The sequence below is a fragment of the Calypte anna genome, chromosome 10 (genome assembly GCF_003957555.1).
Source record: "Calypte anna isolate BGI_N300 chromosome 10, bCalAnn1_v1.p, whole genome shotgun sequence".
NCBI classification, from domain to species: Eukaryota; Metazoa; Chordata; class Aves; order Apodiformes; family Trochilidae; genus Calypte; species Calypte anna.
In genome coordinates, this window is record NC_044256.1 from 8,966,885 (window position 1) to 8,982,413 (window position 15,529).

Here is a 15,529-nt window from a genome sequence, read left to right on the forward strand (position 1 = left end):
TAGCTAAAAGCTCACATGCATTTGTCATCTGGCTGCCATAGAGGATGTGACAAGACAGGGATTGTCTCTGAGCTTCAGTCAGCTTTGTGCATTTAATTAACCATTGAAATCAGGTATGCTGCTGGGCTACAGCTATATAGGTCTCACATTACTGAACTAAGAAGTCTGAGGCTTTATTTTGGAGTTGAAAGTTTATTTGGATTATTTTGGAGAAGATTAGGTAGATTCCAGAGTGCTATTTATGCTTTGGTTAAAGTGAACTTGTCTGCTGCTCTTCTGAACACAGTTATAGAAAGTCATTTTACTTCTACAATGCCTGTTCCTATCTCTTCTACATATACATTAGAATTTCTAAAATACTTGCTTCATCTCAGCCTCTTTGGCCTAACTCAGATTGTGGTAAATCAAGAGCAGCTCCATTGCTCTTTGTAAAAGTGCACATAGTTAACCCAGAGATGAACTGGGCACCCTGACCAGGGAATGAACATTCTGTGATTTATTTTACAGGAATACTCTGTTCTCTGTTAATTCTGCTATAACCATTGTGTTGTGCTTTTGAAACTACACCCAAGGTTTTGGTGCACCTCTGTACCTTATTTGTCCAGGAGCCCTTTTGGCTTTTGCATTTCACTCATCTTACAAGCTGGAGAGCAACCCTTAGTGCTCTCCTGAGCTGGCAGTTCTGTTTCCTGAAACTCTAAATCTGTTTTTATCCTTCTATATGTATAGAAAGATATCTGACTCTTCCTAGATTCACCTCTGGCTGTGCAGACAGGCTGGTAGTTGAGAACATATGGGAACAGAAACAAAATAAACATTTAAAGAATAGCAGCAATGCAATTTGCAAGAGACAGGTAGGACACTTCCATATGGAATTTCTTGTTGAGGACTGGATCATCTCCAAGTAGTATAAGATTGCTTTTTCTGTGTATGATCTGGAATATAGATGTATGGAAATAAAAACTGCTTGGAAGAGGTGTGTTTCAGAATACCTAAATCAAGATATTCCAGGAACTTTTGACTAGGTATATTGCAAAAAGCAACAGAAATCTCTGATTTCAGAAACAATAAGAAACTACTAATCAGACACCAACAAAGAATGAAATTCTAACCAGTGACTTGGCTGCTAAGATAATAAAGCTAGTGAATGTAGTATTGTTTCACCAGCTTTCACAGTTTTATATCAAATCTTATGGTACTTTCTTTCCTTTTTGAAAGTTCCAGTTCTTATAGCAAAATGATAATAAGGAAATAGTACATTTTACTTTTACTAAAGAAAAACACCAAAAAAACCAGAGAAAATTACATCTTCCTTAGGAATAAAGGCTCAATACCCAAAAAAGCTAACACTTAAGTCAAAAAGAGCCTTTAAAAAGAACCAAAATAAAGCTGTTTGTTTGTTTGTCTGTTTTAAAAAAAACAAGCTTAAAGCTCCAGAGATTGAGTCATGCTGGAAGTGGACAATACCAAAAGTGGTTGCAAAATTTTTGACTTTGGCTGTATTGAGCAGAATGTTTCTTTTACATTGGACCAACATTATTTAAAAGAATTTGACATTTTAAAAAGTCTTGCAACTTCAATATCTGGGTTGCCTCTGCCTCACACTCTTATAGCAGTTGAATGCCCCAACGAGAGCATGGAAGAACTGACACTTAAGTTACTCCTTGGCTCTTCATCATCTCCCAGTATTTAACTGCAGTCAGAACATGGTCTTGTACTGTGTTTCACCTATCAGTGCAGATTTTCTGCATTTTTTGGAACCAAGCTTTAAAAATCTCACACATGTGGTTTCACACAGCCTCTGAATCATGGAGATATTTGTCAGTTACCACCTTGATGCCCATCTTCTTGGAAGTCCCTGCAGTGCCTTTCTTATCTCTATATTACCCCGCTCAAAGCGGGGGGTCTAGGCTCTTTTTACCACTTACAGATAAATCTTGCTGGTGGCTTGAAGACTGAAGTTGGGTGTAGGTGAATGGAGTGAAGGTTCAGTATTAGCCAGTGGCCATCTTTTACCTATTGAGTACTTCAGAGCTTCTTGCTTATCTACTCAATTAATGGAGTGCTGGCTCGATTTTCTGGAGGCATTTCCTTTGCTGCTTAAAGGGGAGAGTCTGTTTCCCAAACCTGTGTCTGTTTTGTGGTAAATGAACCAGATTTTCCACATTCATACTTCCATGTATCAGCAAATATTGCTTATAAATTCACAGATTAGCAAAGTCCAGATTTTGTTCTCAAGTGAATCAGGAGAGTAGCTTCCTTAAAAATAACCTAGATTTATGTTTCTGTAACACAGGACACAATCATTGTCCATAGATTTCCAGCTACAGAAAAAAGGGACAGCAACTCCTAGCAGCTAGTGTTTGGAAAAAACCCACAAAATTATATAAATTCTTCAGATGTTAGTTTGCTGCCCTCAACATCAATTCACTACAAAAATTAACCATGTAACTGGAACTCATTAATTAAATCCTGAGCAGTCAAGAAGCATGCATAATGTAACACAGCTACTGCAAACAGTTCAGTCCTTGCTCTTACAGACATGAGGAGCCTGGATAGGAAGTAGTCCCTGATGAGATTTTGCTTTTACATCCTTGGAGAATGTCCTTGTGCATATTTATATAGGACAAAGTAGAAGGATTACATGCACGGATTTTTGCTTTTATGGTATTAACTGTAATAATTTAAAAATATGTACTTTGGCACAACATGATCACATGGACACTTCAAAAATCTTTTGACCATCTAGAAAATAAGTGGCCTTATGCTCTAAGCCTTTAAGTATTAATACTGTAACTGGGCTATGTGCATGAGATAGCCACTTTTAAATTGAACATGCAATTTCATCTAAAAACCAGGATTTACATAATTCTGTTAATTTTTACAAAGATGATTTTAGAAAGCAGCCCAGGTTAATATGTTAGCACTGTTAGTGTTCCCAAAGGCTTTAAGGACAGGGACAGAGGAAGAAGGAAGTGAAGTTCACAAATTAAAAACTGCACAGCAGTTTCACTGCAACCCAGCTACTAGTTGTACACTGCTATCCAATTAATCCATTACTCTTAGAAGAATCCCTGAATAGCCAGGTACAATCCTTGCCAAATATCTGGACACAATCATAGGCTTTTAGGATTACAAGTAACATAATAAAAGATAATGATCAAAAATTAAGCACACCAATACAGAAGGCTTGGGTTAACTGGGCCTGCCATGTGCATTATAAGGCAGCAGTCTGTTAGGTTTAAAGTGAGATTAAGGAGTTGTGTAACCTGCAATTATGCTGCTTTTCATTAAAAAAATAAGATGATTTGGCTCAGTAGGACTCTTCCTTATATTTACCTCTGTTTAATTGGATTGGGAACTGCTTAAACATCTTTGAGTTAGAGCTTATAAGAAGATGATCCCAGCTGTTTTTCGAAGCTTAAGACAGCAGGCAGACAACATGATCATGTCAAGACTCATACTAAAGCCTTAATCCTACTTTTTCATCAACTAGCACTACAGCTGAGTCTTTAACCTCCTAAGTACTAAATGTGCTTTGGATCTCTCACAATACATTTCCTGTCAAATGTTATTGTCTTATAATATTCATTTTTGCTTCCTTTCTGAGAAGGACTTTAAAAAATGATCTCTGTCTGTCTGAATTTGGAGAGCTATAGTGTAAGCCTATATTTTCACTGCTTTAAAAAATACAATTTATAAACTTGCACCTATTGAAGTGTGTTGCTCTCTATGAAGGTGGGGAATTGCATTGACCTGTACCTCACCTTGTTAGACTGTGAACCCCAGTATATTCGTGACTATTTTCCATCATATATGTATTACCAGATTGAATGTATATAGTTTTATTTTCAGTGGGAAAGAAATGGCAATAACTTGAGATGCATTCGAGTCTTTTTCCTAGAAACTGTTAGCTTAACCAAAAGAAAGTTTCTGGTTTCCAATCCTCAGAACTTGCTAAACAGAACATTATTTAGTTTGATAATCCTGCAGTTGCATAAAGAATAAATGTCCTAATGAGTTTATCCTGCATCTGTTAATAATATCCATGCAATAAAACAATCTCCTCTCCTCAGCTTTCTCTCTTCTCCTCTCTTTTCTCTTTTGTCCTCTTTTCATCTTTTTTTTTTTTCCTCTTTTCTTTCCTTTTATTTTCTCTTTCCCTTTTTCTTTTCTTTTCCTCTGTCGGGTACTGCTCCGATTTGTCCTAGTGACACAGGGCTGCCAGCAGGAAAGCAAGCGTAGTTAATGCTCAGCTGCTCAAACCAGTCAAGCAAGCTAGCAAGTCCCAGCTGTGCTACTTGATGTTTTTTGATTGCATCTAGTCCTCAATCTGTGAACTGTTTTCTGGACTTAGATTCATCAAGCTCTGCCGCTTTAAAAACTCATGCAGGCAGGCATCCTAGGATATGCCATTATAAGCTGCTGCCAGGGGATCCTCTAGGAGATAAATGGAATCTGTGTGAAGTAAATTAGTGTGAACCAGTCAATCTGTGTGTCAGCCTTGAGCCACATCCATGGGTAACTAGCTTGCTGACTGAGAAGTCCACTATCTTTTGCCAATCAGAGGTCTCAGCCACCAGGAAGCAGTCCTGTACAACATTAGTTTCTTGGAATAATGCCTGTTTGAGCAGCTAGGGAAACACCTCGGTATACAGAACTGTACTGCCTGAGTTTACTTATTGCTTACAATTGAACTGAAAATCTTTTAAAGTCAGATAACATTTTAGCAGTAGGGAGCATCACAGAAATATCTTGGAAATAAGTACTTCCACTTTCATACAGCAGCCATTCAGCAAAGTCATGCTGTGCTGCAGTTGGCTTTACCTCCCTGTCAGTAATACATCTTCAAGGCCATAATGCAAAATAATAACAATAATCTGGTCAGAAGAGGTTAATAAAGAGGCTCTGTGTGTATTTTTTTCTATGGATTAAGCTATTTGGGCAGCTTTGATCGAGAGAAGGGAAGAGTATGCAAGCTCTAACACACTATGCACAAGGATATTTCAGTGTCATGACTGTGCTGCACACTTTTGTTTCTTGTTTTTGTTTTGTTTTTAAAAGCAAAAATGAAGCTATCTGCAGCTGGAATTCCTTGTCAAAATGAACTGAATCAGAATCCTTTGAAAATTCCCTGACTGATGGTTTTATACTTGAGTACCAAGTCATACTATCCTAAAAATAATATCAATAGTGTCAATAATGTGATTTTAACAGTATACAGTACTTCTTATTTGCTTGTTTCTATAGAAGGGACTGGTACACTGATAGGCAGTCATAGCTGCAATATGGACTCTCTCACACCATTGATCTAACGTGCAAGAACCAGGGGTAATGTCGGACTATACTTTTAGAAAACTGGACAGGTGAGGAGATGCTGTATACTTTAAAAAAAAGAAGCTAGTTATATAGTATCTACTTAAACGGCAATTTGGCCTGTTACTAATTCCTGTAAACATTGTTTTTCTATTGCCTCGCAGTTCCTGGTTGAAAAAAATTATGAGAGGGGTAAATATTGACTGAATGTGATTAAATAATTCAGTCTTACACCATGTGTGATTAAAATGTGCACTACCATGTACTTAGGGAAACTGGGAAAAAAAAAAAAGAAATGTGCGTTTCTAGCCAGAGAGGATATCAAGAAGAAACAGCAGTGTATAATGATAGAAGAATTAGATAAAACCAGTTTGGGGTTACATTTTCCTTTTTAATCCTTGTAAGTTTTACAGAAGCACATGCTTCAGAGCTGTGCAGTAAAGGTTGTGCAGGATTTTATGGGAAAGTATTTTATTTCTTGCAGCAGAACCTACTGAGACAAATTTAACTAGTTACATGTTTTATTATATATACTACCCAGAATACATGGACAGCTTCTGATATAAATCACAACTAGGATCAAGACAACTGCTTTAAAATTGAGTGAATGTTTCATTGCACTAATGAAACAAAAATGGGATGTCCTTTGAGAGCATAATTTGTTACATGCCACTATATTTTAGTTGAGAGAAGTGGGAAAGTCCCTCTGGATGAATAAAACTTCAAGGGAGGTTGGGAAAAAAATCACTGGAAATTTCAGTTTTCCTGTCTGGATTAATTCTGTCCTCATTGAGGGGTGAGAGGAAAATGGGATTTCAGGAGTTTTTAAATTCAAAATATATAAAAATCTTACAAGAAATTTCACACAGAAGGAAAAACCTTTAGTTGCAGTTGATTTGGGGAGTGGAATGAGCTTTGTTTGCATGAGTGCAAGCCCAAACTCAGGCTTTCCCATGTGCCTGGGTTGATATTTCTGCTGGTTGAGCTCTGCAATGTAATATTAAGTCCAACTTCTGTGTTCACTGTGATGGATTTACATTACCCTACTTTCCAGTTTGACTTGTTCCATACTGGCTTATTTCAAGGAGAATTCCAATTTCCATATTCTGCAGCATTCACTTTAAAGTAATAATGTTTCTCCAGGTTAATTAATCTCTTTTCTTAAAATTAAAATGTAATGAAAACTGGGCCAGCATGACATTTAATCATAAGAATATAACAACCACCCATTCTCAGTTGAATGACAACTGCATATATCAGTACAGATTTTTTTAAATGACACTAAAAATTATGACATGACCAACAACTGAAGCCTTCTGTTAGCGAGATGAATTAGTGGTTTGTATGGCCTGAGAAATGGTCTGGAAAAAAATAGGGTCCAATTCAATAAAGATGAGAGCAAGAATCTAGACTGAGGTAGGATTAATCTCCTGCAATGAGGTAGAAATAGGAAGGTAACAGTTTCTCAGAAGAGAATCACAAGCTGAGCACAAGTCAACAATCTTCCTGCTGTGGCAGCAAACACCGTGCTAGGCTCTGCAGTTGGGAGCATCACCTGGAAAACCTGTGAAGTAATCCTGGTGCCATGCTCAGCACTGGTGCCACCAAGGCCATGTCCCCATCCTGCTGGCACACTGTCCCACACATAGGCCCTGCCACGGCAGGGAATTCCTGCTGGAATTTCTTTAGTTGCTTTTTCTGTTGCCAGACATCTCTGGCAAGCACTGCTAATACTTTACTTGCCATTTCATTAATGTTTTCAGCAATTCTTCTAGTATAATAATTTTTCAGTATATAAGTGACATGACTGAATCCTTTTAGGTTGGCATCAAATCACATGCAGAAAGGTCAGTGGGGCAGTAATCCCCAACCTGGAGAGAGGTGGTCGAAAGAGGATAAAACTCAGCATCGTTCAATCACAAGCATCATGGGGAGAGCATGCAGGGCTCACACTCCTGCTTTTTCTCATACAAGTTCCACATGAAGCTGATAGGAATGTGTACAAAGAGAAAAGGACATGCCCACCCACTTGGAAAACCAACAGAGCTTCCCTTGTAAGTTAGGGTGTAGGATGTGAAGGATGCAAAGTTTCTAAGTGGTTTACGGGGAAACTGGAGAAGTTTGTAGATGAGAAATCTACTGGGATTTCAGGCTGAAGTTTAGGAGAAATTTCTGGTGCAGGATTGCTTTATAGTGGTTGTACTCTTACACTGATGGTATCTGGTCTCAGCAGACACAGCTTATGCTTTTTTTTTTTTTTTTTTTACATATCTACAAAATATGCTTTTAAAAATAGTACTCAAAGCATTTATTGTCCAGATGTCCATCAAGCTTCTTGGGTATAATGCAGTAAGTGCCTGTAAGATCCCATATACCCCAGAGTGGCATTGCAGCATGATTGTTTTATCCATTTACAAAAATAAAAATATACCAGCATTTTATTTTCTTTACAGCTTTTTTCATGCAGTTTTATTTAGATTCTGATTGATTTGTGTTCTGTATTCAACCTTAAATGTATTTCTCTTGCCTAATTTTTAAATTGAAAATATTTTCATTTCCCCACCCATTTGTTTTGAATGACAAATAAATTCTTGTTTTCTCTGCAGACTGTCTTTAGGTTACCAAACCACTTTATCAGTAACAAAGGCACCTTATCAGAAAACACCTAACAGGTTTATTCACCTGTGTTATGCGAACTTCTTTCTCCAGTGTCTGCATGCTGAAAGCTGGTGTGCAGGGCAGGCCACGTAGACTTCCATGTGTGATATTTCCAGAAGGGAACAAGGCCTTTCAGAGCTTAAGCAGAGCAAACAGGAATAAATGACGATGATGAGTTGGTGGTATGATAAGTGATTGCTGTATATTTGTAGAGAAGAGCTTATCATGTTGTGAAGAGTTGGGTTTTGAAAAGGCTTTCTTCTAAGACCAACGACCCATTAGCTTGGGATCACTTTTCAGAAATAGTTTACTTTTATTTTGTGTAATTTGAAGTAATTAAAACTGTTTGCATAAATGTTTCACTGAATGCCATGAAACCATGGTTTTTTACTATTCTAAATTTTATACCTAGTTTTTAATGTCTGTTTCTGTTTCAATAATGTAAGAGAATGGATATCAAGTTCAGTAAACAACTCTTGAGAGCCTATTAAGATGTATCAGAAAAAAATACCAGAGTTCTCAAGATTAATCCTGTACAATGAAGATTTATGTCATTTTCATATGTGAAGTTCAAGGTCATTTGCCTCAATGAAATCTGTCCTTTTACCTTGCTTCCATGCCAACAAAGGTATTTTTTACTGTCCATGTAATAATTGAAATTACATTGCACTGAATAGAAAGAAAAATATCATTGGAGTTACTGTATCAAAAATTATTATTAACTTCTTCTCTGACTTGTAGATTTGAGTCTCATTTATTCTCCAGTCATTTACATCACTTTGGCTACACAAATTAGCTTTCGGAGGGAAGCAAAAGTAATTTTAAGGTCCATTTGAACCCAAAGTAGGACAGAGTATCCTCAGAATGAATAAAGATCACCCTATTTATGTTTAAATAACTTAAATTCCATTCAGCATCCTAGATATAAGCAATTGGGAATAGTATTTCTGCTTTTGACATTTGAACATAAAATCTTATTCCTCTAAGGGAAAAACACAGTAAAGAAGGTGCAAGTGTTAAGGTTTCTTTGGTACTTTTTTAATGATTACATAATGCCATTGTTTGCTTTCAGTCTTTATTTGGGCCAGACTGTTCTTTCCTTATTTTTAATTTTTCAGTTCCCTTTGTTCTTTCATGGTATTTTTAAGGAATGTTCCTCTTCAAATTGAGCATATAACATGAAGGTTTTAAAAAAGGATCTGAAGGTCTCTGCCTGGGTCCCTCTCTTGCTCACTGCATAAGCTCATTATGTAACTTCATAAACCAGGGTCTAGTGAATTTTATTTGCTGAGATGCTGTCCAGGGAGGTATGTGCACTTCTGAGGAAGGAACAAGCCTATGGTACCCATCTCTCACTCACACCAGTAACCCTGTCCCAGCCTGTCTCCTGTTTTTCTGAAATCTGCATTTTTCTCCCTTCACTTTTTTCTGCTGAAACTCGTTCTCTGATAGTTCCTTTCACACAAGTTGTCTAGAGGTTTGCTTATCTGCCCCTGTGAGAACCCTTTCCATCCCTGCTTTCTATTCTCTTTAAATAGCTCCTAATTACTCCTTGCCATCAATGAGTGATTCATCATTGGTTCTGTCATTTTTTCAGCCATATCAACTCTGCCATTTTGGGCTTTCCTGGCTTTCAGGGTCTCCATCCTCTCCCAAATCTCCCTGAATCTCAACAATCTCTACTCAAGTATATCAACAGGACATCGTCCTGCTTTGTCCAAGGGTCTTGCTTGCCTACCTTGGTTTCTTCCTTGCTCAGCTCACACCTTCCTTCTGATGTCTCTCATCTGTGCTTGGACCTGCTTCTAGCTGCCCTTTACTCATCATGTTCTCAGTTGCTTCCCAACTGAAACTGGTGCATTTGCTGAAAAAAAAAGCCCAGCTCTGCTTTCTTGTAAAATCAAGCAGGCTATTTTAAATTGTATGAATGATATGAATTGTATGAATTATACTGCCCTTTGGACAGGCTGGTCCTTGTCCCATTCAAGAGCAATTACAGCAAAGACTTCCAGCAGGGGAAATATCTGCCTTTTCCTACATGGGACTGGAGCTTGGTGCTGTGAAAGCATCTCCCCACTGTAGATCACTTTAAGAATTCTTTACTGGGTGAAAATACACCATTTTTTTGAAAGGCTGATTCTGAATTTTTAGTCACTTTGATGCCTCTTAGAGAGGACTGCTCTTGTGATTTTTCTCTTTCCCTGAGAAGGCATAGTTGTACTTTTTGTTTTTTCCTTTTTATCTCAGTGTATCCTGTTGGAAATTGTCCTATTGCTCTACTTCAGAGTAGGTCTGACTTTAAATTCATGGAGCTGTAATGACTCTATCTATCACTGGCACAGTGGAGCTGAATGTTTAATGAGAAGAACTGTTTCAAAAAGAATGTTCTAATAAAATTGGCACAAAATAATTTCTTTGAAAATATGCATAGGTTTTCAATTTTTCTTTCTTTCTGAAGGGAGAATCCTGGCCTTCAATTAGTGTATTTGAAAATTACTTAAATGTTCTAATAATATGACCAAAAAGAAAAAAGGTGTCTTTGAAGACCTTTCTTCCTGCACTTATCACAGTATTTATATGTGTGAACAAGAACATTTATCATTACTGGAAGTTATTCTTCAGTGTCAACTCACCTCATGCAGCTTATCCCATCAATATCCCAATCTCTATGGCAGAGACAAGAACTAAAGCTCCTATCCATGTGGATAAGTTGTCTGTTGATACAAGTGTATTGAGCTTTTTCAAAGTTCAGAAATTTAGCTCTGTGGTTCCCCTCTGCCTCAGCAATGTAATAGATACTGCTTAGTTCCCTCCAAGGCACCTTTCAAAGGAAAATTTATGGGCTTTTTTTTCAGGTGAAATACATGATGTCACTATAATACATTTCATTATTTGTTATGTTTTAATATTGCAATTTTAAGGGTCTAATTCCACAATTGTATTGAATTTTTGATTGCTTCAAAAGGACTCTGTGTCAGGGCAGGAGTGGAGAACGATGGAACCTTTTGGCCACCTGGGATCAGTAGCTGCAGAGTGATGGAAAGCACAGAGCACTGAAGTGGAATCAGCCTCTGGAGCATTTCCTGTCTGAATGCCCTGAGGCCATGTTGATTCACTCAAATTTTTGAAAATTTAGCTATGGGTTTAAATTAAGTAATCCTCCAGCAAAAATTGATTTGTTAAAAACAAAAAACCAAAATAAATTACAAATAATAAGTCATCAATCAAAAGTTATAAAGGAGCAAACTTCTTGATTTGAAAACAGGGCAAAGCTATAGTGAGGTTCTGCATTGCCATTGGTATCCCCATCCACTAGGAAGTTTAGAACTTTGCTTAGTTTTCTAGGTATTAGAAAAAAATATTTGTGGCTCCACATAGAGACATGAAGCAAACGAGAAGGAAACAGACAGTGACAAGGGTAAAGCCTCTTTTCTGTTCAGGAAAAACTTACATGGGATTTGTTCAACAGCAAAGTGAATTAAAAAATCATACACAGATAAATAATTGTTTCCATGAAAATATTTCCCTGCCCTGAAAGAAAAATGTTTTTAGCAATTATGTAAAAGAAGAAATCAAACTTGGTAATCTCTTAGCTGCAACTCAGTCTAGGTTTTCCTGCACTTTGAAATTATCACTAATTTTATTATACATTCTAATTTGTTATATACAGAATATTTTCATCTTAAAACACCATTTCTCTCCCTGGTGAATGACTTCAGTAATTACAAAACCACCTCACTGATCTTTTACATTGTTTACTGGCTTCTCTGGTGAAACAGACAAGCAGTTTTTATGGCTTCCCAATTATTTTATTATTTTAGGATTCCCTAACTAAAAACTGTATTTTTACTTCAGGGATCATTTAAGCCAATGCCTCAAACTTCTCCATCAGTGAATTCTTGTCTCTATATTTTTGAACTGTGTTATGGTTGCATGTAAGTAGTTTGAGTTTGGTTTATTTCACTCTCCTCTTTGTGTTTGCAAATTATGTCCTCAGCATTGAAAGCTCTGAAAATCAGGAAGTGTTTGTTCCTGACTACATTTCTCCCTCCCCTTGTTTTCATTCTTTATTACTCCAGTCAGTGCTCTGAAGCATGACAAGAGCTCAGACTCTGCAAACTTCCAGGATGTGGAGGGTGCACCTGACAGATATGTCTTGGAAGAGTCTGAGAGCCCAGGTGAGAGGCATTTGAAGACAGTGACCAAGAATCAAGTGATAAATCTGACGCAGCTTTTGGGTCTGTAAAAAAAAAGCACATTGTAATGCTGTTTCCTTTTTAGCAGCTGCAATGTCAAATTAATGGTCACCTCCAGGGGTCACAGTGTGGAGCTGTTATCCTTTCCTCTTTCATCAAGAACTCAGGTCTTAGAAAGGATAAAGGCTTTATGACCAAAAAGAAAGCTGACACTACTAGTTCATTATAATTAGTTTTGGACTACACTGCTTACTTAATATATGTACAATGTCTGACCCTTTGAAGATTATGAAAAATTAGAAGGATTGTGTATATATTGCTGTTGAATGTAGTGGTGAACATTCAAATGCTGTATCTCTGGAGGAAAGCAAATTGGTAGTGTTAAATAGCTTGATTCTTTTCTTTAAATCTGTTCACAACCATTATTTCATTTTAATGGCTCTTAACATTGATTCAGCTAAATGCAGGAACATCCATAAAGCGCATTCTTTTTGGTGACTAAAAGATTTATCTTCATGTAGTTTCATTATCTTTCTTGTTATGGAACATCTATGAAATTTATTAAATGAATCTCAAAGGGAAACAATTAAATATAAAGTGTATTCAGTCAGAGCTGATTAAAACTATTCCGTGTGACTACATACTAAGATCTTCTAAGAAGACTGTGAGCTTGACCCACATACACCATACCCGTAACCTGCATGTAGTCCTCATTAGAGAAAGAGCTAAACATCTTTCTTCACTTGATATTTTCCTTCCCTGCTTTATCTGGTTTCTGTGTACCCTCTTGCATCTTTGTGTGCTGATCCGTGTATCATATTTTTGATTCATCGTCTCTGTAGCCTGTCAGCTTGGTTAAGAGATTTCCAAATCTTGCAGCCTGTGCTGACAGGGGGCAGCTGCCAACAGTCCCCTGATCCTTCCCCAAGGAACGCTGCTGAGATTTAATTTTCAGTCAAAGGGTGCAGTCTGAAATCCATGTCAGGTCCCCAAAGTCATCTCAGAACTCAGATAGGACCCTTGTCTGGGGGATTATATTTCAGCACAGTGTACTCCTCCAAGATTCCTTGGGAGTTCAGCTGCTGTCATATACCTGATTTGAACCACATTCCCTTTTCATCTTTTCCACAGAAATGAACACCAGTATCTGTTAGAATAATTGAAACCAATGAATTGTAAATCATTTTAAAGCCACGTAGGTTTGGACTCAATGCTATACAGCAGAAGCCAGCGTGAGATTTAGAAAGAAATAGATAATCTATTTGGGAAGGACATAAGTTTAATTCCTTACAGAACCTACAATGTGTGGTACATGGCATCTCCTTGAGAAACTGCCTATAGTTCCTTCAGCAATGATTATGGGCAAAAATGTGGAGTGTCCAAGTTCTGAAGTCAGAAAGAATTAAAAAAAGGTGACACTGAAGTGCTGAGGTGAGAATTGATGTACCTCAAAGTAACATTAATTTAAACCTTAAATTCAGTCTGTGTGGCAAAGTGTACGTGATTAGATGGGAACTTGAATACCCAATTCTGCACTCTGCATACCTATATCAAGTAATGGAAAGAATGAAAGCCTGTCAGGAGGTTAAAATTGACTGGCAAAAATACATGTTGATAAAGCATCTAAACTTAAAAACTGAGTTCCATTCAGTCCATCTGACATCATTAAACTAGTAATAAACAATGAATTACTCTGGCTTTCGTTTCTGTCCATTCCTGCATTTTAAGACATCTTCTCTTATAGGTCTGAAAACCTCAGGAGATTTCACTACTGGTCTCACTGCTTTCCACTGAGAATTTGTGGCTTGGTTGTCATGGAGACATCGTATTTCTCCAAGAATTGCTCATATTGATCCGTGGACAGGCGTAAATGGCCAGGCGAATGTGAGGAGTAAAGGGGGTTGGGCAGTACTATAAAATGACCAGAGGTTATGGGTCGGAAATAAGCTCATAGCAAACACTTAGGTAAAGAGAAAGAAACAGTTTCAATTTGTTTCAGGATTTCGTTTTTGCACTTTATGCCATTGTCTTCTTTCACTATAGACTGAAAGAAACTTGTTAGTCACTTGTCATGTCAGATCTTTGGTGCTTGTCCTGACACAGCTGTCAGCCTTCCAGCTCTGTGCAGTTCAGGGACACACAACAAAGAGCTACGAACATGAATTATTTATTGCTCCTTGTGCGGATGAAATTCTGTGATAAGAAATTAAGACACTTCTGAGAGAAGTGCTTGTTTGAAAGGAAAGATTTGGTAACACAATACGTTTACTTAAAACTTACTACTTGCTTTTAGGACCAAACATTGAAACAATAATGTGACATTCAATTGGCTATGATTTGTCCTAGTATTTCTCAGGTGCCTGAACTTCGAATCATATCTTGGAATTTGAAAGTGCCTGGGAGGTCAGCATTTCGTTTGGTGAAACCAGAGACTTTAGAATCTCTCTCACACTTATTCAAAGTCTTTGCAAACTTACAAACTTCATTTGTAAGGTTTTATTTAAAAGTCTATATCAGTGTTTTGCAGAGTCCCTTGCACTTCACTTATGATTTTTTGTCATAGGTACAAAAGTGATTTAAGAAATACATTGATTGTATTATCTCTTCTGTTGAGGAAAAGGGGAAAATATGGCAAGATTGCCTGCACAATATTCCAGTTGTTCCTAAAAAGGTTTCTGTGTTACAATTTGAACAAGAATGGCCACAGAGCAGCTGTCAACAGACATAGTGGTGTACTGGGTTTTCTAATGGTGAAAGGTGCAGTCTCTAACTTAGACGTTTGACTGGGAGTTATTTTCAAAGTTATCTTAATCTTCTAAAAACTTACTTTTGCATTTCCTGTGTGTCTGCACATGTTCTCGCTGCTCTGGATGTGGGACTTCAGCAATTGCAGAAAAAGGTATATACTCAGATGAATAGCAGGGATCCATTTGACTACCCAAGACACCAGTCTCAGATTCACCTGTGATTCCTTGTGTGTGATCTGAACTACTCTCAGATGGGTGATGAAACCCCTCAACCTGCACTTTTCTCTTGGATAATTCACAGTAAACACTTTTCACGTGTGATGGACGCAGGTAAATATCAGACTGCAGTTCCTTGTCTAAGTGAAATGGATTTTAGTTGCTCCCTTCATGTGCCTACAAGCTGCCATTATCTGTGATAGTGGCTCCTGTCCATTTTAGCCGTCACACCGAGGAGATGCTGGGCTTCTCTCCCAGATGCCTAATAGTAGGTTTATCACTGCCATTTTCCCCACATGCTGAGGACCACTTCTGTTCAGCATGCAAAGCCAGGGCTTTCAAACTTCTCTCTGCTCTGGCCTTGAACATAATAATCAGATAAGAATTACAGCAGCT

The 15,529-nt window shown here is 37.6% G+C and overlaps 1 protein-coding gene across 1 annotated transcript in view; it reads left to right on the plus strand.

The window, feature by feature from the left end:
- Nucleotides 1–15,529, plus strand: part of WDR72 (WD repeat domain 72) — a 97,337-nt gene that overhangs the window by 79,426 nt on the left and 2,382 nt on the right. Inside the window, exon 18 of the mRNA XM_008492044.1 lies at nucleotides 12,054–12,152. Coding sequence (XP_008490266.1) covers nucleotides 12,054–12,152 — 99 coding nt within the window. The remainder of the gene's footprint in view (nucleotides 1–12,053; nucleotides 12,153–15,529) is intronic.